Genomic DNA, 23,551 nt, shown 5'->3' on the forward strand with positions numbered 1-23,551 from the left:
TGGCGTGGGAGTACTCACAACTGGGTATTAACAGAGCCCTTTTGCCCGGAGACTGAGGTAAATCTTGAGGCCACACCTCCACTCCTCCTCCTGACTTTCCCAGATTAACCGATGGGAAGGAAGGGACAGAGAAACACACACACACATCCTTCTGCTCGGTCCCTGACTGATCAAAACTGAACTAGCTCAGGCCCCTAGTGCGGGGTGCCCTAACAGGTGGGAAGTGATTACTCCCACGCCACCTTCGAGACATGCAGTTCAGGTAAGACCAACTGACAATCTCCAAAGTGAGGCGTGGAAGGAGTCACAACTGGGACATACCAAAGCTAGATGTCCTTGGGAGGGAATCACTGGGCCTGAGCTCCCCCGAGAGTCCAGGACTCCCTGAAGAACCCTCCTCCTGAAGGCCTCCTCCATGGAGGCGTATGCATCCAGCTGGTAGTGCCTGATGAAGGGAAAGGACCAGGCGGCAGCTCTGCAGATCTCCTCAATGGGGGCCTGGGTGGCCCAGGCCGCTGAGGTGGCAGCACTTCTGGTGGAGTGGGCGGTGATGCCCTTTGGAACCTGGAGTCCTTGTGCCTCGTAGGCCTTGGAGAGCCTTGGAACGCGTGCCCCCCTGCTTGTTCACGTGGGCCTTGGCTGCCACATTGTCCGTCAGGACCAGAACATGTTCGTCGGACACTGTTGCCTTGAAGTGTAGCAGAGCCGGTTCCACCACAAAACCGCGATGCCCTTATCCGCGCCAACATAAGTGTGGAGGCAAATCCACGGCGTCCGAAGCGCTAAGAAAAAAACGACCCTACCGCCGCGACAACAGCGCGGTGACAGAAGGGCGTTCTACATGCTTCGTTCTTTGCCTCCAAAGGTAGCCCTCCTCCTCTAGCTGACAGCGGCAGCAGGCACAGGGCAAAGCGGGCTGCCCAGCAGCAGCAGCCCGCGGTAAGGGTCCAGCTCAGCCGCGGGGGGCAGCAGGAAGCGGAGGAGGACGCGGCAGCGGCTGAGGCTCTCCCGGGCCGGCGAAGTGGGCTTGCCCGGCGGAGGCAGGCTGCCCTCTTCTTCCTCAACAACATCTCCTTGGACGGGCGGCCTCCGCCGCCGGCGCCTCCCCCGGAGGAAGAGGCAGGGCGGGCGGCGGCTGAGGCTCTCCCGGGGCCGGCGAAGCGGGTTTGCCCGGTGGCAGCGGCCACCCATCCAAGGAGATGTTGTTGAGGAAGAAGAGGGCGGCCTGCCTCTGCCGGGCAAGCCCACTTCGCCGGCCCCGGGAGAGCCTCAGCCGCTGCCGCTGCTGCGTCCTCCTCCACCACCAGCGTCGGCGGCCCTGCTCGGGCCCCCCGCGGGCTTCCTGCTGCCCCCCGTGGCTGTGCTGGACCCTTCCCGCAGGCTGCTGCTGCTGCTGGGCAGCCCGCTTTGCCCCGTGCCCACTGCCGCTGTCAGCTGGAGGAGGAGGGCTACCTTTGGAGGCAAAGAACGCCCTTCTGTCGCCGCGCTGTTGTCCCCGCGGTGATGATGTTGCGACTTTAGGGACACGATTTAATCTCCGCTATTTTGCGTAGCACAGTTTTGTCGTGCCACGGCAGAGCCAGATGGATGGCTCTGAGCTCCAGCCAGTTGATGTTGTTGCACAGGTCCATTGGGGTCCAGCGGCCCTGGGTTATTTGGGACTCCAAGTGTGCTCCCCAGCCGAATAGGTTCCCGTCCGTCGTGAGCACCTTCCTTGCTGGCTCTCTGAAAAGGGACCCTCTGCCTAGAGCTGGAGACAGCCACCAATGGAACGAGAGGAGCACCTGGGGTGTCACGAGAACCTTAAAGCTTGCGTTGCTCATCCCACCTCTCTGGTGCGGGAGCAGGAACCACTGCAGCTCTCTGGCATGGAGGTGGGCCCAGGGCACAATCCCTATGTATGAGATGAATTTCCCGAGAAGTCTGGAAAGAAGAACTACAGGGACAGAACGAGACTTACGGATCTCCTGAACCAGCTGAACAATGCTGTCCCTACGCTCCCGGGAGAGGAATACCTCACCCGCCACAGAATCTAACTCTAGGTGCTGGAGTCTGGTGGAGGGAACTAGATGGCTCTTCTTGAGGTTAATTGAGAACCCCAGAGTGTCGATGGTGAGGCCCAGGTCCTGCTCAGCCCTAGCCGGAGACCTGGCCAGTACGAGGATATAGCAATAGCAATAGCAATAGCAGTAGACTTATATACCGCTTCATAGGGCTTTCAGCCCTCTCTAAGCGGTTTACAGAGAGTCAGCATATTGCCCCCAACAATCTGGGTCCTCATTTTACCCACCTTGGAAGGATGGAAGGCTCAGTCAACCCTGAGCCGGTGAGATTTGAACCGCTGAACTGCTGATCTAGCAGTAGCCTGCAGTGCTGCATTTAACCACTGCGCCACCTTGGCTCTTTTCATCAAGGTAACAATGAAGCCAAACAGGGATGGAACAAAGGTGACCCACGGCCATGGCCACTACCTTGGTAAAGCTCCCTGGGTTGGGGAAAGAAGCTGGTTTAACCCACTGGTACTTAAGCACCTCTAAGAACAGGTCTGGGGTAGGAATCTCCTCCTTCTCCACCTGGGGCCTGTGGAAGAGCCCCTTCTTGTTCCCCCCGCTCGTGCCAGGGGTGGCAACAGCTGGGCTTGGCTCTGGATTGTTGTCCAGATCTGCCATGGCCTTGACCTTACATAATAAGGAGCTAAACAAGGAGGGAGGGAAAAGACCGGTGATATTGGGCGCCTCAGGGACCTGGGCATCCTCGTCCACCGAAAACCCAATGTCCTTCAATTCCCCCTCCTCTAGATCCAAGCCCTCGCTGGCAGTGGAGGGAGAGGATGACCTGGTCTCTCTTGGGGCAGGTGACCTGAAATGGTCCTGGTGACCTCTGGGGTTACCCTGGGAAGTCTTTCTTCTGGAACCCTGGGACTGGTGCTTCATCCCTATGGCTGTCCTCTGTGCTATGGCTCTGGCTAGAACCTCCTGAAAGCTCTCAGGAAAGTTTGGGAGGGAGGGATGAATATCTGGGGGTTGTAAAAAATCCACTGAGCCTGGCACCTGGAAGGGCTAGGAACTCTGCACCCAAAGGGATCTCCCCGTGCCCCAGAAGGGTGGGCAGATGATAAAGGGGGCGATAGGGAACTGTGCCCTCTGTTAGAGCCCACTGGGGATCCTGGGGAATCATGCTGGGCCTCCTCCAGCGTGGGAAAACTGCTGATCTGGAGGGCGATGGACTGATGGCATCCCTAATCCTCCTCTTGGAAGCCCTGGTGACCTGCACCTCCTTGCCAGAGGTCTTCCTCCTCGCGGCCCTGGAGGTGCTCTTCTTGGCGAAGGACCTCTCTCTAGTGACTGGGGGAACTCCCCTGGAGGTCCCCTTGCCTGGGTCCGACTCCCCTGGGGATCTAGGGCCCACTGCTCCCCCGCTCCTTGCCGCCTCTGCCATTCTACTCACAGTTGTGTTCACCACCTCCTCCTTCCTACTGGCCTCAGCTCGACTGCACGTCCTGCCGCTTTAAGGCTCCGTGCCCTCCCGAGCTTGCTGCCAATCCGCGGCCCGAGCACTGGCCCACCGCCAAACTCTGGACCCTCTCCGGATTACCCTTGATGCCTGGATCTCCTTGGACCTCGCAGCTAGGTAAGAGCTTCTCCCCCCCCCCCGCAACCGTCCGGCTCGGGGCTTGTGCTAGTGAAGCGGCAAGGCTCTAGGCTAGCAGCAGGCGAAGCACTGATGAGGAGAGATGATCCAAACAAAGGAATTAGTCTGTTGAAAAGATCTTCGAAGTGAAGGGAGAGTCAGGAAAAATATTCCTTCTGGGCCAAAGACAGAGGTTAATCTGGGAAAGTCAGGAGGAGGAGCAGAGGAGTGGCCTCAAGATTTACCTCAGTCTCTGGACAAAAGGGCTGTGTTAATACTCAGTTGTGACTCCTCCCATGCTTCACTTTGGAGACTGTTAGCAATTTCCTTCTCCAGCACATGGATAAATACACCTGGAAACATCTACCTACCTACTCTCTCCCTACCTACCTACTGTATTCCTCTCTCTCTCCCTCCCTCTCTCTCTCTCTCTCTCTCTCTCTCCCTCTATCTATCTATCTACCTACCTATTAACTCTCTCTCTCTCCCTCTCTACTGTATTTCTCTCTCTTTCTATTTCTCTCTCTCTCTCTCTGGATCATGAAGAAAGCTAGGGAGTTCCAGAAAAACATCTACTTCTGCTTCATTGACTATGCTAAAGTCTTTGATTATGTGGATCACAACAAATTGTGGCAAGTTCTTAAAGAGATGGGAGTAACAGACTATCTTATTTATCTCCTGAGAAACCTATATGCGGATCAAGAAGCAACAGTGAGAACTGGACATGGAACCATTGATTGGTTCAAAATTGGGAAAGGAGTCCAGAAAGGCTGTATACTGTCACCCTGCCTATTTAACTTATGTGCAGAGCACATAATGAGAAAGGTAGGGCTAATTGAATCAAAAGTTGCAATTAAAATTGCTGGGAGAAATATCAACAATGTCAGATATACAGATGATACCACTCTAATGGCAGAAAGCGAAGAGGAACTAAAGAGCCTCTTGATATGAGTGAAGAAGGAGAGTGCAAAAGTTGGCTTGAAACTCAACATTAAGAAAACTAAGATCAAGGCATCTGGCCCTCTCAGTTCCTGGCAAATAGATGAGGAAGAAATGGTAGTAGTGACAAATTTTATTTTCCTGGACTCCAAGATCACTGCAAATGGGGACTGCAGCCAAGAAATTAAAAGACATTTGCTCCTGGGGAGGAAAGCTATGGCAAATCTAGACAGCATACTAAAAAGCAGAGACATCGCCCTGCCAACAAAAGTTCGTATAGTCAAGGCTATGGTTTTCCCAGTTGCAATGCATGACTGTGAAAGTTGGACCATAAAAAAGGCTGAGCGCCAAAGAATTGAGGCCTTTGAACTATGGTTCTGGAGAAGACTCCTGTGAATCCCTTGGACTGTAAGGCGATCAAACCGCCAGTCCTAGAGGAGATCAACTTTGACTCCTCTTTAGAAGGCAGATGAAGATGAGAAGGAAGGACTCACTGGAGAAGAGCCTAATGCTGGGAAAAATAGAGGGCAAAAGAAGAAGGAGATGACAGAGAATGAGGTGGCTGGATGGAGTCACCGAAGTAGTAGGCATGAGCTTAAATGGACTCCCGAGAATGGTAGAGGACAGGAAGGCCTGGAGGAACCTTGCACACGACTTCGCAACTAACAACAACAACAACGCAGAGTTCTGTAGCACTTGAAAACCTCCTTGACCTCTCGGCGGCTTTCGATACCATCGACCATGGTATCCTTCTGCGACGACTGCGGGAGGTGGGGGTGGGAGGCACTGTTTTGCAGTGGTTCTCCTCCTACCTCTCGGACAGGTCGCAGTCGGTGTTGGTAGGGGGGCAGAGATCGTCCCTGAGGCCCCTAAAATATGGGGTGCCGCAGGGCTCGGTCTTATCCCCCCCTACTATTTAACATATACATGAAACCGCTGGGCGAGATCATTCGGAGGCACGGGATAAAATACCATCAATATGCGGACGATACGCAATTGTATCTGTCCGCCCCGTGCCAACTCAATGAAGCGGTGGATGTGATGAACCAGGGTCTGGAGGCCGTTAGGAACTGGATGAGCGCTAACAAACTGGTACTCAACCCGGAGAAGACCGAGTGGCTGACAAGACCGAGTGGCTGTTGTGTTTCCCTCCCAACAATTTGGCTAATGTTCCATCTATCAGGCTGGGGGGTCAAATTTTATACCCCTCAGATAGGGTTCGTAACTTAGGAGTCCTCCTGGATCCACAGCTGACTCTCGATCATCACCTGTCGGCTGTGACCAGGGGGGCATTTGCCCAGGTTCGCCTGGTCCGCCAGTTACGACCCTACCTGAATCGGGAGGCTCTCACAACAGTCACTCGAGCCCTTGTGATCTCTAGGCTGGAATACTGCAATGTGCTCTACATGGGGTTGCCCCTGAAGTGCATCCGGCGACTGCAGTTAGTCCAGAATGCAGCCGCGCGAGTGATAGTGGGCGCACCGCGGTTCACCCACGTTACACCCATCCTCCGCGAGCTGCACTGGCTACCTGTCGATCTCCGGGTGCACTTCAGGGTACTGATGACCACCTTTAAAGCACTCCATGGTAGTGGATCTGGGTACTTGAGAGACCGCCTTCTGCCGATTACCTCCCTCCGACCGATTAGATCGCACAGACTGGGCCTCCTCCGAATTCCATCCGCCAGTCAATGTCGACTGGCGACTACACGGAGGAGAGCCTTTTCTGTTGCAGCTCCGACCCTGTGGAACGATCTCCCCGTCGAGATACGTACCCTCACCACCGTCCAGGCCTTCTGCGCAGCCCTCAAGACCTGGCTCTCCCAACAGGCCTGGGGATAAGTCCTTAATTTGCCCCACCCGAGTGTTGAATGTAGAATGCATGTTGTGTTTTTACTACTTATCTTGTTTTTATATCGTTTATTGTGTATTGTACCCCCTCCCTATTGGTTGTAAGCCGCCCTGAGTCCCCTCAGGGAAAAGGGCGGCCTATAAATTTTAATAAAATACAAATACAAAATACAAAACCTGCATAATCTTTTGGGACCTGGGGGGGGGGGATTCCTAATAAACTTACAAGCCCCCTAAGGAGTGATCATCTAAACTTTATTGATAGTGATCTGGTTACATGGGAAGGTATTATATTGGCACAAGGAGTTGAGACTCATAAACATATGCAATGGACAAGTAGCATTTAGATTCATATAATACACCAAACCATAATATGGCTTATCTATGGCTTGATGTGATGCAGAGCTTAACATTATAGGTGAACTAGCTGAATAAACTTCTTCAGGAAAACATGGTTAAAAACATTAGCATTATGTGTGAGGGCAATTCTCTGCTCCAAACGTACCTTAAAGTGCTAGTGCATAGGCAAAGGAGACTACAATTATATCTTACTTCCTGTGCCTTCTGCAAATCTCCTTGATCATTTTTATAGGGTTCTAATATATGTGGACTATTAGAGAATTCCTTAGAACACCATAGCTGGATCCAGCTGTTCTTAACAACTATCGACCAGTCTCCAACCTCCCTTTTGTAGGGAAAGTTGTCGAGAAGGTGGTGGCCTTCCAGCTCCAACGGTCCTTGGAGGAAGCAAGTTATCTCGACCCCTTCCAGTCAGGCTTCAGACCCGGTTACAGCACAGAAACCGCTTTGGTCGCATTGACCGATGATCTCTGGAGAGCCAGAGACCGAGGCCATGCCTCCATCCTGGTTCTCCTCGACCTCTCGGCGGCTTTCGATACCATCGACCATGGTATCCTTCTGCGACGACTGCGGGAGGTGGGGGTGGGAGGCACTGTTTTGCAGTGGTTCTCCTCCTACCTCTCGGACAGGTCGCAGTCGGTGTTAGTGGGGGGGCAGAGATCGACCCCTAGGCCCCTAACATATGGGGTGCCGCAGGGTTCGGTCTTATCCCCCCTACTATTTAACATCTACATGAAACCGCTGGGTGAGATCATTCGGAGGCACGGGATAAAATACCATCAATATGCGGACGATACTCAGTTGTATCTGTCCGCCCCGTGCCAACTCAATGAAGCGGTGGACGTGATGAGCCGGGGTCTTGAGGCCGTTATGGACTGGATGAGGGCTAACAAGCTTGTACTCAACCCGGAGAAGACCGAGTGGCTGTTGTGTTTCCCTCCCAATAATTCGATCAGTGTTCCATCGCTCAGGCTGGGGGGTCACATTTTATACCCCTCAGAGAGGGTTCGCAACTTGGGAGTCCTCCTGGATTCACAGTTGACTTTCGACCACCATCTGACGGCTGTGACCAGGGGGGCATTTGCCCAGGTTCGCCTGGTACGCCAGTTGCGACCCTACCTGAATCGGGAGGCCCTCAAAACAGTCACTCGGGCCCTTGTGACCTCTAGGCTGGAATACTGCAATGTGCTCTACATGGGGCTGCCCTTGAAGAGCATCCGGCGACTTCAGCTAGTCCAGAACGCGGCCGCGCGAGTGATTGTGGGTGCACCTCGGTTCGCCCCCATAACACCTATCCTCCGCGAGCTGCGCTGGCTACCTGTTGATCTCCGGGTGTGCTTCAAGGTGCTACTCACCACCTATAAAGCCCTCCATGGTAGTGGATCTGCGTACTTGAGAGACCGCCTTCTGCCAATTACCTCCCTGCGACCAATTAGATCACATAGATTAGGCTTCCTCCGAGTACCATCTGCCAGTCAGTGTTGACTGGCAACCACACGGAGGAGAGCCTTTTCAGTAGTAGCTCTGACCCTTTGGAACGATCTCCCCGTGGAGATTCGTACCCTCACCACCGTCCAGACCTTCCGCACAGCCCTTAAGACCTGGCTAGCCCGTCAGGCCTGGGGATAAAGATAATCTGTCCCCACCCGAATGATGAATGAATGTTGTTTACTATTTTTACTTTTATGTACTGTTTTGTGTCTATTGTCTGTACCTTCCCTTCCCCATTTTATGTAAGCCGCCCTGAGTCCCCTCAGGGAAAAGGGCGGCCTATAAATACTAATAAATACCAAAATACCAAATACCATAGACAGACAAGAAAGCCAGCAAAAGGATCAGCAAGCAAATAAATGTCGAGTTCACATTCAAGGTGCAAATGACCAGGCTCAAATTATCCTACTTCAGACACATTATGCAAAGACCTAGCTTCTTAGAGAAGCTGGAAAAGGTAGAAGGAAAGAGAATAAGAGGACAACCAGTAGCAAAGAGGATCGTAATGGTGATGAGTGCACAGTTGGGAGACCTGAGAGACCAAGTTAGGGACAGATCATCATAGAAAAGATCTATCTACTGTATGTGACCACTTGGGAGTCAAAAATGATTTGAGAGGACATAATCAATGAACATAACCATATAGTCACCATGAAACATATTTAATTGACAAGTCGTTTTCTACTTTTACTATCATTATTGCCTATTAGGCTTTAAACCTGAAAGTCAGCAGAGAAGAAACATTATTTTAGGAGGAGGAATTTAAAGAAGGAAAGTTAAGAAGGAGAAGTAATGTACTCTTCCCACTATTTTTGGCATTTCCCTATCATGAACCCCATAAGCCACTCCAATTATATATTATTTGCTTACAGCTATGGCTTGATATGTTGGAGATGTTCGGACCTTATCTTCAGTCACAAATAAGAATGCATCTCCTTGAAACATATTTAATGTTTCAAGGAGGAGGATTTTAAATTGCTATGTATTTATACTGGAAAGGCTTTGCCTATTCTTACTATATCTCTAATGCTGACACTGAAGCTATTTGCCACTGTCTTCATAATCTGTCCACTTGAAGATCATGTCTGGTCTAAAGTCTAGCCCTCACTATACTCCTGAATAAACTAATTATCTGCAAGATAACCTTAGACTGAAAAATAGCTAAACAGAAAAAATGGGAGAATACAAAGAGACAGAGTTTCTCTAATGCTCTCTTATCACTTGTTAATCATGAATTTTACCTCTAGCCCATCCAGGAAGTCCCTCTGGAAAGTACTCTTTCTGAAATAGAAACATGACTTTATCAGCAGTAGCACCAAATGCAAATCCCAAAGACCATCGGTTGTTGATTGAGCAATCAGTGTCCATTGGGCTGTAAAATAAAGAAAAAAAGACATTGAGATCCTTTCCAAACTATAGAGGTATAATAATTTCCAGTCAATCTTGAACTAGCAGAGAATTACACTGGCATGATGCTATTAATCCCAATATAGCTGAATATTTGTAGCTCAGAGTTGAAATGAAGGTGCTCTCTGACCTTGGTTGTTTTCTTGCAGATGTTTCATTATCCAAACTAGGTAGCATCATCATGGCTAGTGGTACTGGAAGATGTTACCTAGTTTGGGTAATGAAATATCTGCAAGAAAATAAACAAGCTCAGAGTGTCCGAAGGACACTGAATTGTTATACCTTTATTTTAGCTCCATTGTTTCTGTCTCCAGTTATTGCCTTCCCTCCAGGTTAAAGGAAGTCAAAGCTTAACAGTTTCTATGGAACTTGAAGCTCTTGTTGAATGGCATCGGTATGTGGAAGAAAACTGTGCTTAAAAATTTGTACAGCAACAAAAAAGTGGAGTTCATCTTACATCGGATGAAGCAACAATCCAGGGACACTGCAGGAAAAAAGTGTCTCTGTCACTTGTTTGTGCTGTAGATGGGTGCAAGCAATGTGTACTATGGTCCTTCAAATGTGCTGGATTACAGTTCCAGTGATGGCTTCCCATCTGACTAGGATTGATGAGTCAGACTAGAGGTCACAATTGCCTTAGAAAGTGTTTTTTCTTTACCTGCTTTCGATGCCATGCTAAATAAATAAATTGTCTGCTTTGGAACAATTAACACTGTTTTTCATCACGAAATATAAATATGCAAGAGATATTTGGCTGAATCATTTTCTTTTTTATGTCAAGGACCTAAAGGATACTTAGGCAGCTGCAGTTTCTGCCTCCAAAAGGCTACAAGTCCCCAAAGGACTGCTACTTGGGAATGACCAGCAAATATTGTCCAACTCACATCAGTAACCCACAGTGTCTTGGACATTTGGGACATTTGTCATCAAACCAAAATCTTTTTGTTCTCTTTTCAAGACAGGCCAGGATCAAAATGATGACAACCTGCAGGAACAGGGAAAAAAAGTGTATATCATGAACCAAAATGAAGGCATCAATAAATCTTCAATATAAAAAGTATTAAGATACCCAACAATTCAGAGATTATATGTTTCACCAATCAATGTAAATCAAAACTAGGTCAGAATTCTGAGCAAGTAGTCATCCTGCAAATCTCCTTCCAGATCCACCCAGTAGAATAAGTATTATCTTGCCTAGTGCCTTGGATAGATAGAGAATTAAGGGCTTTGATAAATCAATTATCATTTTTCCCTTGCACCTGCTGTAGGGTGGGAGAGCTCTGCTTTTCACATTTGTAAACACAAGCATCCATATGCGCTTTTGTAAGCATGTTCTTGGGCCAGTGAAGCATGTAGATAAATGCAAGTTTTGCCTTATCCCAAAGGCAGCCATCTTCAATCCAGTACTTACATATGTGAGAGCCAGTTAGATCAAGTGGTTAAGGCACCAGGCTAAAATGTAAAAGACATGAGTTCAAGTCCTACCGTAGCCATGAAAGCCAGCTGGTTGGCAAAGGGCCAGTTCCCCTTTCTCAGCCTAACCCACCTTACAGGGTTGTCATTGTGAGGAAAATAGGAGGGGGGGAATTGGATATGTTGGCCATTTGAGTTTTTTATAAAAATAATAAAGGTGGGATACAAATAAATAAATAGACATAGACATTCATTAAAATACAGCTCCTCTCATCTGCAGCCAGATCTTTTTTGCTGAGAATAATGGGAATTGCATGTGGATTACACATCCAGAGGCTGCCAGCTTTGAAAATGCATCTAAATTGGCTTCCTCCAATGAATCTTAGGGTGCACTCATCAATCAGGAGAGTCCAAGTAGTCAATGATTATCAGATTATTGGTCTACTTACTGATGGAATCAGCGAATAATGTAGAAAAACGCCCGATTGAATTGAACTTTTACAAGTCTCATTTATTTGGCTATTCCTGTTAAAGACAGATGATGAAAAATACAAGATTTTTATTTGTATGTTTCATTTTTAAAACATAAACTGCTATTCATATACAAGCAACCCCAGATTTTAATTTACATTTTATTTTAGTATAATTTTTACTTTATTTACAGTTCATGAAGTGAATACATAGTAACGATAACATTATAGAACAAAAGTATAGGAAATATTCAGCCACTGAACAAAAGGGCATGCAAGTTCCTTTAATTCAAGAACTGAAACAGTTTGTGTCAAAGGCCAAATTCCCCAAAAGACCACAACCAGTGCATACTCAGAAGATCTGAAAAGATGAACATATCCAAACAGAATAAAGTACCAGTTTAGTTCCTAAACAGCCCACAAACAAAATGCAAAAAAAAAGGGGGGGAAGAGGGTTCCACTATAATTTTCATATGATTTTTTCTTCAAACCACAAGAAACTGAAATGTGACAATGCCATTGGAAAGAGCTAAAGAAAAGAAAAGTAATTGGTTTCTCATATTGTGCCAAGTTTTGGATTTATTTTTACTGTGGTTTATTGAAAGGTCACATGCAACACTAAGCCATAAATCATGATCTCCAAACGCTATGGTTGGAAACATATTTAAACATCACATTTCATAGCTAAGCTATAAATCCAGATGAAAAATGCTAAAGAAAGAAACTAAAGGCTTTATTTTAGCGGCACAAGAAAAAGGTTTGCTTCAAGGCAAAATTTCAACATGTAACAAAGAACTGCAAATGTTGCATTTGTAGTAAAGTAAAAAAGATGAAACATTTGACAATTTGATCAGTCGCAACAACAAAATTTCACAAACTGACTACAAGCAGTATCATGACCTAATTATTTATTGCCAAATGTTTGGGTTTAAATGTAGTAAAATCTACTAGAAACATCAAGTTCAGGAGGTTTGGGGAAACTGGTGGATCCACAAAATAGACAAATAGTAAATGAAGAAGATAAAGTGCTCTGTGTCTTTAGAATTCAAACATTCAGACCAGTGATGGGATTCAAAATTTTTTACTACCAGTTCTGTGGGGGTGGCTTGGTGGTAATGGCAGGGGAAGGATACTGCAAAATCTCTATTCCCTCCCCACTCCAGGGGAAGGTTCCTGCAAAATCCCCATTTCCTCCCAATCAGCTGGGACTCAGGAGGCAGAGAATAGATGGGGTGGGGCCAGTCAGGGGTGGTATTTACCGGTTCTTCGAACTTCTCAAAATTTCCGCTATTGGTTCTCCAGAACTGGTCAGAACCTGTTGAATACCACCTCTGATTAGACATCTGCCACATGACACCACAGAGTTAACAATTGTTGATAAGAAAATAAATGTTATACTACTTGGAATCAGCAGAAGAGAAGAGAAAGAACTAGAGAAAATCACAAAATACTAAGACTTGCAAATAGAACTACTGTGGCAAAAAGCATGAATCCCCTGGGTGCGATCCCTAAACATCTGGAGGACCACTTGATCACCATCAGCATTGACAAAATCAACACCAGTCAATTGCAAAATGCAGCCTTTCTTGGAACATCCTGGGACAATAGTGTTAATACATCAAACAGCATCTGCCTATCCCAGATCCTTGGGATGGACTCAATAGGTGGACACAAATATCAATTTCAGTCTAAATATCTGACTGTATGACCAACAAAAATAACAACAACAAATAGTTGTCCATGGAAGGTCTATTTATTCATCAGATAGCTGTCATGATAAGCATACACTCATTTATTAGAAATTTATTCCAAGCCTTGGGCTGACTAAACCAACCTTAATAATAATAGTCCCCTAGTGAGGCACTACTTTACAGTGGATCTGGTGTTTGGATGTTCTGAGAAAGATGAGACCTATGCCAGAGATTCAACCATACTGGACAGGTTTCATCCAGGAGCCAGTCAAAGAATGCCTTTCCCATAAACAGTATGGTGAAATGTAACTCAGAGAAATCTATACTGATTGGTCACTGTCCAGGTCAACTCATGGATGGATGGATGGATGGATGGATGGATGGATGGATGGATGGATGGATGGATGGATTGCTGCCCATTCCACTTTCACCTGCCACCAATAAGTTTGATATAACTTTTCTGGACATAATGTCTTAAATTCAAAAGAAGACACATTTTCCATTCCTTGCCCTAATCCATATGATATGAGCTTGTTCAATTAGTATTTTATTTTGGCTTCACAGGGACAAAATAATTAGTGAGTTATTAAAAAGTTCATCGCTGTTGAATGGAGTGAATATGCTTTTGACTTATAAACTATAAAAACTGGAATTTAGGAAAGGAATGGATTTATTTATGCAAGTAGAAAAACAGCCATTCCATATTTACAATCTTGGATTTTAGATATGAATTTCTGATTTGAACTTCCTTTAATATAATGGAAATACACTATATTGCCAAGATTGAACTATTTAAAAACAGATTATATCTCACCTTTTATATTTACAGGCAGTACTTGACATATGATAATTGGGGCAAGAATCCCCATTGCTAAACAAGGCAGTTTTAAGTGAGTAGCCTTTATTTTACATCATCTTTTGCCACAGTTGTTAAGCATATTACTGCACAGTTGTTATATAAAATGTGCAATCATTAAGTGTATCCAACTCCCCCCCCCCCCCCACTGACTTTGCTTATTGGAAGCCAACTGGGAAAGTTGCAATGGGCAATCTCATGACTCCAGGATGTTGCAACCTGTGTAAATACTTGGTGGTTGCCAAGCACTCAAATTTTGATCACAGGATGATGGGGACACTGTGAGAGTCATAAGTGCAAGGACTGGTAGCAAGTCACTTTTTTCAGTGCCATTATATGAGGACGATCCGTAATAGTTTTTGTACATAAAACAAAAATGCCAACAGAAAAAAAGGAAAACTTTTCATACTGACTTTGAAATCTCCAGGAGGAATGTAGTTTAATTCAGAATGTAGGAAGCATACTGCAGGAGTACGATGTTATTTTTATTTGCAACATGTAAAGTATGAGGTTGGCATAGCAGGCTTTAGCAATTCCCAGAGATTATCATTGTATAATGACCACTAGACTTCAGGGCCACTAATCACTGCAGTTGTTAAGTGGATCATGTGGTCATGAAGTGAATCCAGCTTCCTCCACTAATTCAAAAGGTTGAGCTGAAGAAGCTGAATCAGTAGATTCCAGTCATGATATTTGCACTACAATGGTCAATCTATTGCAACAAAATGTTATCTGTAATTACGTTACTAATCAAGTTGATTAGAAAGAGTCTAATCTAGCCTTGACTGTAAAGTTAATCCCAACACTTCCCGTTACCTTTCTTGACCTCAGCCACTTTAAGATGTGTGAACTTCAACTTCCAACATTCCACAGACACCAGGGTCTTGAATATCTTTTTTTTAAAGTGTGGTTCTCCAAATCAATTCCACCTGGATTTCTACTTACCCAGTTCCTATTATAAGTGATTTCAAAATAACTTTTCATGCCACTTAGAAGCAGGATGAAATCTGTTTTGCAAAGCGTTCCTATGACAAAATCTTGGAAAGGCCAATATTGTTTTACTGCCAAAGGAAGGGCAGGACCTGAAAATTGCATCTTAAACATCTTAAATTTGCCAAGGTTGACCATCAGTGCCTTCAGCTGCAAAATGTCAAGAAAATCTGTGATTTACTGCTGAGATATGGCTGGAGAATCTGGCACAACTCAACCATAAATAGAAAATGTGGATGTGTTTCTAGACATACAAATAAGAAATCAAAACAAATATATTCCTTTTGTGGAAAGATGAAAATAATTGTGTGAGCTTTTATTTAATGTAGTAAATTCTGTCCCTAAACAACTGAAGGTTTCTACCTTGCAGCTCCCACACACCTGAAATGAATATGAGGGGTGGGGCACATAGGGACAAACTAGGAAGTCCTACTTTATCCTTTGCAATTCTGGAAAGAAACAGTTTTGCGTGCAGACAAAATGGGCAGCCTAAATAAACAGGACACGTAATGACAGCTCTAAGTTATGATGGGCTTCAAAAAAAGTGACTTGTGACCTGTCCTCCAAATTATGACTGACACACACATGGCCATGGATATATGATCACATTTTGGGTGCTTGGCAACTGGCCCCCCATTTAAACCATTTGCAGTGCATCATTGTTATGTAACCACAATTTTCAGTGTTTTGGATTTGCAACATTCATTCGATATACTGGTTCACTTGGGGATCATATGGTTTGCTTAATGACTATATGATTTGCTTACTGACCACAGTAACTTGCTTAATGACCATTGTTAACTCTGCAGCTTAACAACTTACAACCAAAATTCTGGGCTCAATTGTGGTTGTTAACCGAGGACTAACTGCAGGCAGTAGAAATTGCCATTCTGCAGGCAGCTTATGATGGGAATGACAATTCCTTCACGGTGAATCCTGCAACTCTGCCTTTTTATGGACATCAAGCTTGATTGAGCCTCGATTCCTAATCAACTTTTGGATTTCCTTTTTTTTTATTATGGTTGGAGAGTTGAGGACTCTTCAGATCAGCTAGATTTTCCTGTATTCATCATGTTAGTCACTTCCCCCTTAGCAGAAGGCAATGCAAGATAGATGTTTAAACACCTTTGAAATATATGTAGTATTGGATTGTACAGCAAAAGTGTACTCAGAATATAGATTTCAAAAGTTATAATGGATTAATGGCCCAGATTGATTTGGAAGTAAAGGTAATCCTTGACATATGGCTACAAATTTCTCTAAATGAAACAGGTAAGTGAATTTTGCCTCATTTCACGACCTTTCTTGTCACAGTTGTTAAGTAAATCACTGCATTTGTTAAGTTACTATCATGGTTGTTAAATGAGTCTGGCTCCTCATTAACTTTGCTCATCAGAAGTTTCCAAAAGGTGATCACATGACCCCGGGACACTGCAACCACCGTAAATATGAGTCAGTTGCCAAACATCTGAATTTTGATCAAATGGCCATGGGAATTCTGCAACGGTCGTAACTTTGAAAAATGGTCATGTCACTTTTTTCAGTGCCATTGTAACTTTGAATGGTCACTAAATGAACTGTTGTAAGTCAAGGACTTCCTTTATAAAAGTAAAGGTTCCCCTCGCACATATGTGCTAGTTTCATTCCTGACTCTAGATTTCCCGAAATCTCAATTTCAAAGCGAAAGAGCCAGAACTGTCCCAAGATGTCTCCATGGTCCTGTGGCCGGCATGACTAAACGTGGAAAATGCACTGAACACTGTTACCTTCCCACCAAAGTTCCTATTTTTCTACTTGCATTTTTACAAGCTTTCAAACTGCTAGGTTGGAAGAAGCTGGGACAAGTAACAGGAGCTCACTCTGTTATGCGGCACTAAGGATTCAAACCGCTGAACTGCTGACCTTTCTAATTGACAGGTTCAGTGTCTTAGCCACTGAGCCACCACGTCCCTACTTTCTTTATAGCTTTGATTTAATTAAAAATAATTATCCCACAAATGAGAAAATGTCTCTTTTGGGATTTTTATGATAAAGGGATCTTGAAAGCTGTACACTAGAGGGAGCCACAGGACAAAGAATGGAGCAGATTTCTATAATTTGTTGCATATTTTTGGCCAATTTGTTTTTTGTTTTTTAAATAGATAATCTCAATAAAATGGACCGAGCATGTTGTAATGAAGTTACAGATCAAAAATAAGCTGCAGCTGATAATTTTGAAATTATTTTGAATTTAACTCTGGATTTGGGGATTTAACTGTGATATATGGAGAAAAATATAGACATACAAATAATTCCCTAAAGGTGGTGCACAACTCTCAGGAAATGGATGAATAGCTATACAAAAGATTTTTGCTATGATCTTGGATGATTTTCTAGAAGGGATAAACAAAAGGATGAAAGTTACTTATTGAATATACTAAATCCGTTGTTTTAAACTTTAAATCTGTTAGTTTTGAAAGACCTATAGCTACAAAAACGAACAAAAAACTAACTTGGGGTTCTTTCTGAAGAGATTAAAAAGTGACGCCCTGAAGCATTCAGGGAAGATTTATCAAGTTTGTTTCTTTGATCAATTTCAGGGTTAAAAGAGGAAAATAGTTATATTGGGATTCCCTTATATTTAGAGAGAATGAGAAGCTACAGGTAGTCCTTGACTTATTACCATAATTAGGAATTTATGTTGCTAACTAAGGTTGTTGTTGTGAGTTGTACCAGAGTTTATGCCCTTTGCCATGGTTATTAAGTGAATTATGGTAGTTGTTAAGTGAATCACATGGATATTAAATGAATGCAGCTTTCCTCATTGACTTTGCTTATCAAAAGGGGGAGGTTTTACATACGGTGATCACATGACCATGGGATTTTTCTTAATAGAACCCTTAGCAAATTTTGTTATTTATTAACTAAAGAACAATATATGTTACATCATAAACCTATAGACACTGTAAAATATGTATAGTTTAAAAAAGAAACCTAACCCATTATAGAAAAACAAAGCTATATGGTGAAGAGATGGGGGGGGGACCTCATATATTTAATTGGTAGAAAGCAACATGAAAAAGAAAAAAGAGAGGGGGAAAACAGGCTATGAGGAAAAAACAAAATAAATTAAAAATAAAGCAAAATACCTAAATATTCTATGTCTAACTATCTATATTATTAGATTTCATATTTTATTGCTGAGATCTTAAGAAGTAATTATTTGTCAAAATGCCACTATATTCAGTGACGGGTTCCGGATCCTGTTCCAACTGGTACAGTGGGAATGAGCCCGGCATCACCCATATGGACACGCATGGCATGCACACACATGCACGCAGCAGGTGCATGTGTCATATCTGCCTCCGACACTTCCACAACGCTCCAGCTGCTCGGCGGAGCGTCACATAGGCGCCACAGGCACCATGCACGTGCATGGAAGCACCAAAGGCTTAAAGGACAGGTAAAGAGCTCGGGCGGGTTGCTGGGCCCTCCGGAGCACCATACCGGAATGGTACCCAGTGCTACAGGCAGGCTCCGGTACACTCATACCAGGGTGTACCGCCTGCAACCCACTACTGACTGTACTTCAAAGCCATTTGGCAAGGAGCATTAGGTTGGTAGGTTGGTTGGTTGGTTGGTTGGTTGGTCGGTCTAACTACCAATTTGATGGCTCCAGTATTTTATTTGGAATATTCACATACTTATTTCAAGGTGCAGAAATGTCATTTATTATGTAAGTGGCACAATCAAGCTTTCAGAAAGATACAATGGCAGAGCAACCAAAAGGATTTGCATTGGAGGGGATCTATGACTAAGGGTGGCACAGAGCTACTTCTTATTGCAAAACAAACAAGGCTTGGTTCACGCATTAAACTCAAACATATACTTTAGAACTTGGCAATACAGCTGAATGGCTCATGACTTGTTTCCTGGCCTTTCAAATTTTCTCAGTCCTACCTGAATATCAACTAAACAAATTCATTCCTCTTCAACATAACAATACAGCTGAACGGCTCATGACTTGTTTCCTGGCCTTTCAAATTTCCTCAGTCCTACCTGAATATCAACTAAACAAATTCATTCCTCTTCAACATAACAGATTTCACTTTCGCTGACAATGCTAATAATACCAGAGGGCTTTTTAATCTGATTCTCAGGGAGAAAAAAGGCATTTTGGCAGTTCCTCATTTCTTCCATCAAAGATGATTTTTCTATCTATTCAGTTATGTGTGAGAAGTTGTCCGTGTATGTGTGTACAGCTGTGCGGGGTAGAAATATGTATATTTTATTTTATTAAGAAAAATGTACATAGCCACCCAACTCAGGATAGGTAACTCTGGGAGGCTTACATTTTAAACAAATCTACTGCATAATAAAACCCATAATAAAACCCTTACTCCACCACCCATGGCAGCAACAAATCAACCAATGTATCGGCTCCATTTCTATTGCAGCTTGAACTAGTCAGTCCTTCCCTATTTGAGGCCATCATTTTAGAATAGGAATTGACTTTTCCAAGATGGAATCTCAGATCATGCTGTTTGTTTGATTTTGGTTTAAATGAGATAGCAAAGCCAGCTATTACAATTTAGTAGCTGAAGTATATGGATTTATGTGATGTATGAATCCAACTAGTCGATACTTGTTTATTTTAATTTTTGGCAACAGGACTTATATAGTAACAGCAGATTAGTCGCTTTTCTATGATTCCCTGGCACAAGTTTTTGGGTGGATTGTTTTCTGTCCTAAATATTTTATAAATATTGGTCATTCTGTGTGTCTATTAAACAACCTTGTATTCAATCCCTAGATATTGAAATCTGTTAATAAATTCAATTTCGTTCTCAAAGATGCACAACCTGCTATTTGATCCATTATTCAGGACACCAGGACTTGGTCAACAAAGGGTGGTTAAAAGAATAAATAGCTTAACTTAGCTAGTATAAATCTGGACGATACACTGAGAAAAAAAATATCAAGCTCTATGTATTCATTGTGTAGCAATCATATTTTAAATAAAAAGATAATTTGGGGGTGTCTTATCAAGAGGCACGGTGCGCAGTGGTTAGAATGCAGAACTGCAGGCTACTTCTGCTGATCACCGACTGCCAGCCGTTTGGCAGATCAAATTTCATCAGGCTCAAGGTTGACTCAGCCTTGCAGGCTTCCGAGGTCGGTAAAATGAGGAGCCAGATTGTTGGGGGCAATAGACTGACATTGCAAACTGCTTGGAGCAGGCTGTAAAGCTCTATGAAACAGTATATAAGTTTAAGTGCTATTGCTAATGCTATGTGTAGTCATCAATTTATAACAGTTCATTTAGGGACCATTCAAAGTTCAATTTTTCACACTTTTAATGATTGCAGCATCCTCGTGGCCACTTTTTCAAAATTTAGATGGTTGGCAACTGGTTCATACTTATGACTGGTGTTGCAGTGTCCTGGGGTCATGCGATCAACTTTTGCAACCTTCTGACAAGCAAAGTCAATGGGGAAGCCAGATTCACATTAAAAACATGTTCCTAACTTAATATCTGAAGTGATTCACTTAACAACTGTTGCAAGAAAGGTTATAAAACTCACTTAACAAATGTTTCACTTGGGAACATATATGTTGAGCTCTATTGTGATCGTATTGTGGATGATTAAACAACATATAGATCTGAAACCAGAAATATTTTTGTTGGGTATAATGCCGGAGAGTTATGATAAAGGGACTATATATTTAGTTCTGTATGTATTGACAGCAGCACGGATTGTATTTGCACAATATTGGAAAAATGAGAACACTCCATCAGATGAGGATGTTTTTCGGAAAATATTAGACTGTGCAAAGATGGATAGATTGAGTTTACAAATAAAAGACAAAGACACAGAATATTACTTGACATGGAATAGATTTTATAAGTGGTTAGAGATAAGAGGTAGAAATTAGATGAAGAATAATTATTGCTATGTATGAATTAAATATAAAGATGGTTTTTAATTATAAATATGCCAATATAATTAATAGAATTAAGAATAAGCTAATAGAAAGAGAAATTGAGCCAAAACTATTCTATTATATTATTACAATTGTTCCTAGTGTATGTGTTAATATTTTGTTTTGTTCTGTGTTTTTCTTTGGTAAATGATATACCCTGATAATACGCTGTATTCAAAATGTTTATGAATAAAACAATGTGGTTGTGTCTCAAGAACTACCTGTACCCTTTTTTCACAGCATAATTTTCATGGGCTTTTAATGAGTTTGGTGCGATGCATCCCCTATTACCCTGTTTCCCTGAAAATAAGACCTCCCTGGATAATAAGCCCAATCGGGCTTTTGAGTGCATGCACTAAAATAAGCCCTCCCTGAAAATATTGCAACACAGCAGCAGCCATGAGGTGACCACGCTCGCTGCCTCCTGCACCTCAAAAATAATAAGACCTCCCTGGAAATAAGTGCTTATTTCGAGGGTCAAAAGAAAATAAGACCCTGTCTTATTTTCCGGGAAACACGGTATCCTTAAATTATCCTGGTTTTGCTAATTGTGTAATTTGTTTTTCAAACTCTTTCTTCCAAAAAGTATTCTTTGTAAATCTTCTGTTTTAGACTTAAGCAGCTTGTGGATCTCTTCGGTTGTATCTGGAACAGTGACATGCGGTGATGTTCATGGCCAGTGAGGCAAGTGGACAAAAGCCGCCCTATGTCTGCCAGCACCGGGATTTTGGCAGGGCTTTCGGAAAGCCCCGCTGCCGCGCCCGCCATAGAGCGGGCGCGGAACCAGACTGGGGAGACGACGACAATAGTACTTTAACCATGGTAAAGCTAAATTTAAGCCTGCCTCATTATGAGCTAAGAATGGAATAAAGCCCCACCAGAAAAAGAAAAGAAAAAAAAAGGTGTGCCAGAGCCTATTCATGCTCCAGCTGCTGCGAATGGCCAAAGGCCCAACCCTAGGGTTTTCCTGGAAGGTAGTCAAACGACCTGGCCTGACTTCAAATACAGATAGGATCAGCGCATCGAATTTCACACTAGAGAGCGCTGCTTTTTTCATAGTGGGGGGGGGGGAACCTCCAAGTCTCTTTCTGACAGCCCTTCTCCATCTTTCCTTTAAAAATCCTATTCCCTCCATTAGGGAGAAAGTTAGGAAAGAAGTAAAAGCTTCTCCCCTTCCCCTAAATTGTTTCAATTACAGGCAAGGTATGGAGAGGAGAGAGAGACAGACACACGGAGAGAGAAGCAACAGTAGTGAATATCCTCCCGTCCGCTTTTATTTCGTAATTGCGCGCTCACCGTTTAGCCAGATCTCAATCTCAACTCTACATCCTTTGGAGATTTAAGAGGCGGCTATTTCTCCCCCCCACCCCCGCTTTTCTCTCTAACCTCTCTCATCCTCAACTTCGTTTTTTAACCGGGACGGGAGGCCATGGGATGAGGTGTTTCTTGTTTCCGCCTTATAGCTCTGCCCCCACCCTCAGCCCCGAACCCGACAACAGAACGAAACTTCTTCAATATCCGGGCCGCGCGAACTCAACCCAAGAGATACAAAGAAGCAGATTTGCAAAGGGGCGGCTGCAACTCGCAGCGCGGTTTTCCGTCCCAGCTTTTCCCACTAACGGACAACCGTTCCAACTTTTTGGGTTTAACCACCACCGGTCGCACCGTCCACTTACGCGTCGTCGGCCATAGTTTTGCAGAAAAAGGCTGGACGAGGAGATGCAGGATTGCAAAGGGAGACGCGGACCGCTTTTCTAAAGTTGGATTAAGGGAGCCACGCAAAGTCCGAAATTGTTGCGCTCTCTGCCTAGCAACTGCGTTCCTGACCTTCATATAGTCGCTTCGGGCGGAGTTCCAGTCAGCCGAAAGAAGCTAGCTGGGCGTAGTCGAGCATCTTCGATGAAAACGATTTCCTCTTCCCTCCGCCCGCTGCGATTTCAACGCGAGATGATCCCCGGGGGGGGGGGAAATCCCACGGGCACAGTTCCCGCACCGTCTTTCGGGGGGAGGGATCCCTCCTGCAGATACACCTTCCCCAGCAAGAGGCCTCCAGGTGTGTCAGGCTGCAACATCATCATTCCCAGCCACGTACAAATCGTGGATGGTCTCGGCAGAACGGACTTTTTTTTTTAACTTAGCGGGTCTAACTAAAAATCAAAACATATGCATTCAGTCTCATTCTGCATTTAATAAAGATTTCAGAACGATAACAATAAATCTCAATTTTTAAAAAAACTGTTTCTGCTGGAAGGAAGAGGGACGGGCTCTAAGCAGGAATTTCAACCATCTTTTTAAATTGTTTTTAAAAATAACAGAAAAAGGAATGTAACACAAATGCAAGTTTTGAAAAAACCTTTTAAAAAGTGAAAAAAATAGAAAAAATGCCAAGTATATCATAAGGTCTGTGTAAACCTATGTAAATATTAAATGACATATATATTTATTTCTAACACATTTGTATATAATTCATCTTTAACCTATGGTATAAAT

At 44.0% G+C, this 23,551-nt stretch overlaps 1 protein-coding gene across 2 annotated transcripts in view; it reads right to left on the reverse strand.

The window, feature by feature from the left end:
- The window catches only part of LOC106545793 (stimulated by retinoic acid gene 6 protein-like), a 59,010-nt gene extending 36,103 nt beyond the window's left edge, over positions 1 to 22,907 (reverse strand). For both annotated transcript variants that reach the window (XM_087716329.1, XM_087716328.1), the window contains exons 1-4: positions 22,738 to 22,907; positions 11,540 to 11,615; positions 10,562 to 10,662; positions 9,512 to 9,642 (exon numbers count right to left, since the gene is read on the reverse strand). In XM_087716329.1, coding sequence (XP_087572455.1) covers positions 9,512 to 9,642; positions 10,562 to 10,662; positions 11,540 to 11,615; positions 22,738 to 22,751 — 322 coding nt within the window. In that variant the 5' untranslated portion in view covers positions 22,752 to 22,907. The remainder of the gene's footprint in view (positions 1 to 9,511; positions 9,643 to 10,561; positions 10,663 to 11,539; positions 11,616 to 22,737) is intronic.
- Between the last annotated feature and the right edge of the window lie 644 nt (positions 22,908 to 23,551).

The sequence above is a fragment of the Thamnophis sirtalis genome, unplaced genomic scaffold, assembly GCF_051295495.1.
Source record: "Thamnophis sirtalis isolate CommonGarterSnake01/CBP01778 unplaced genomic scaffold, rThaSir2_p1.2 scaffold_5, whole genome shotgun sequence".
NCBI lineage: Eukaryota > Metazoa > Chordata > Lepidosauria > Squamata > Natricidae > Thamnophis > Thamnophis sirtalis.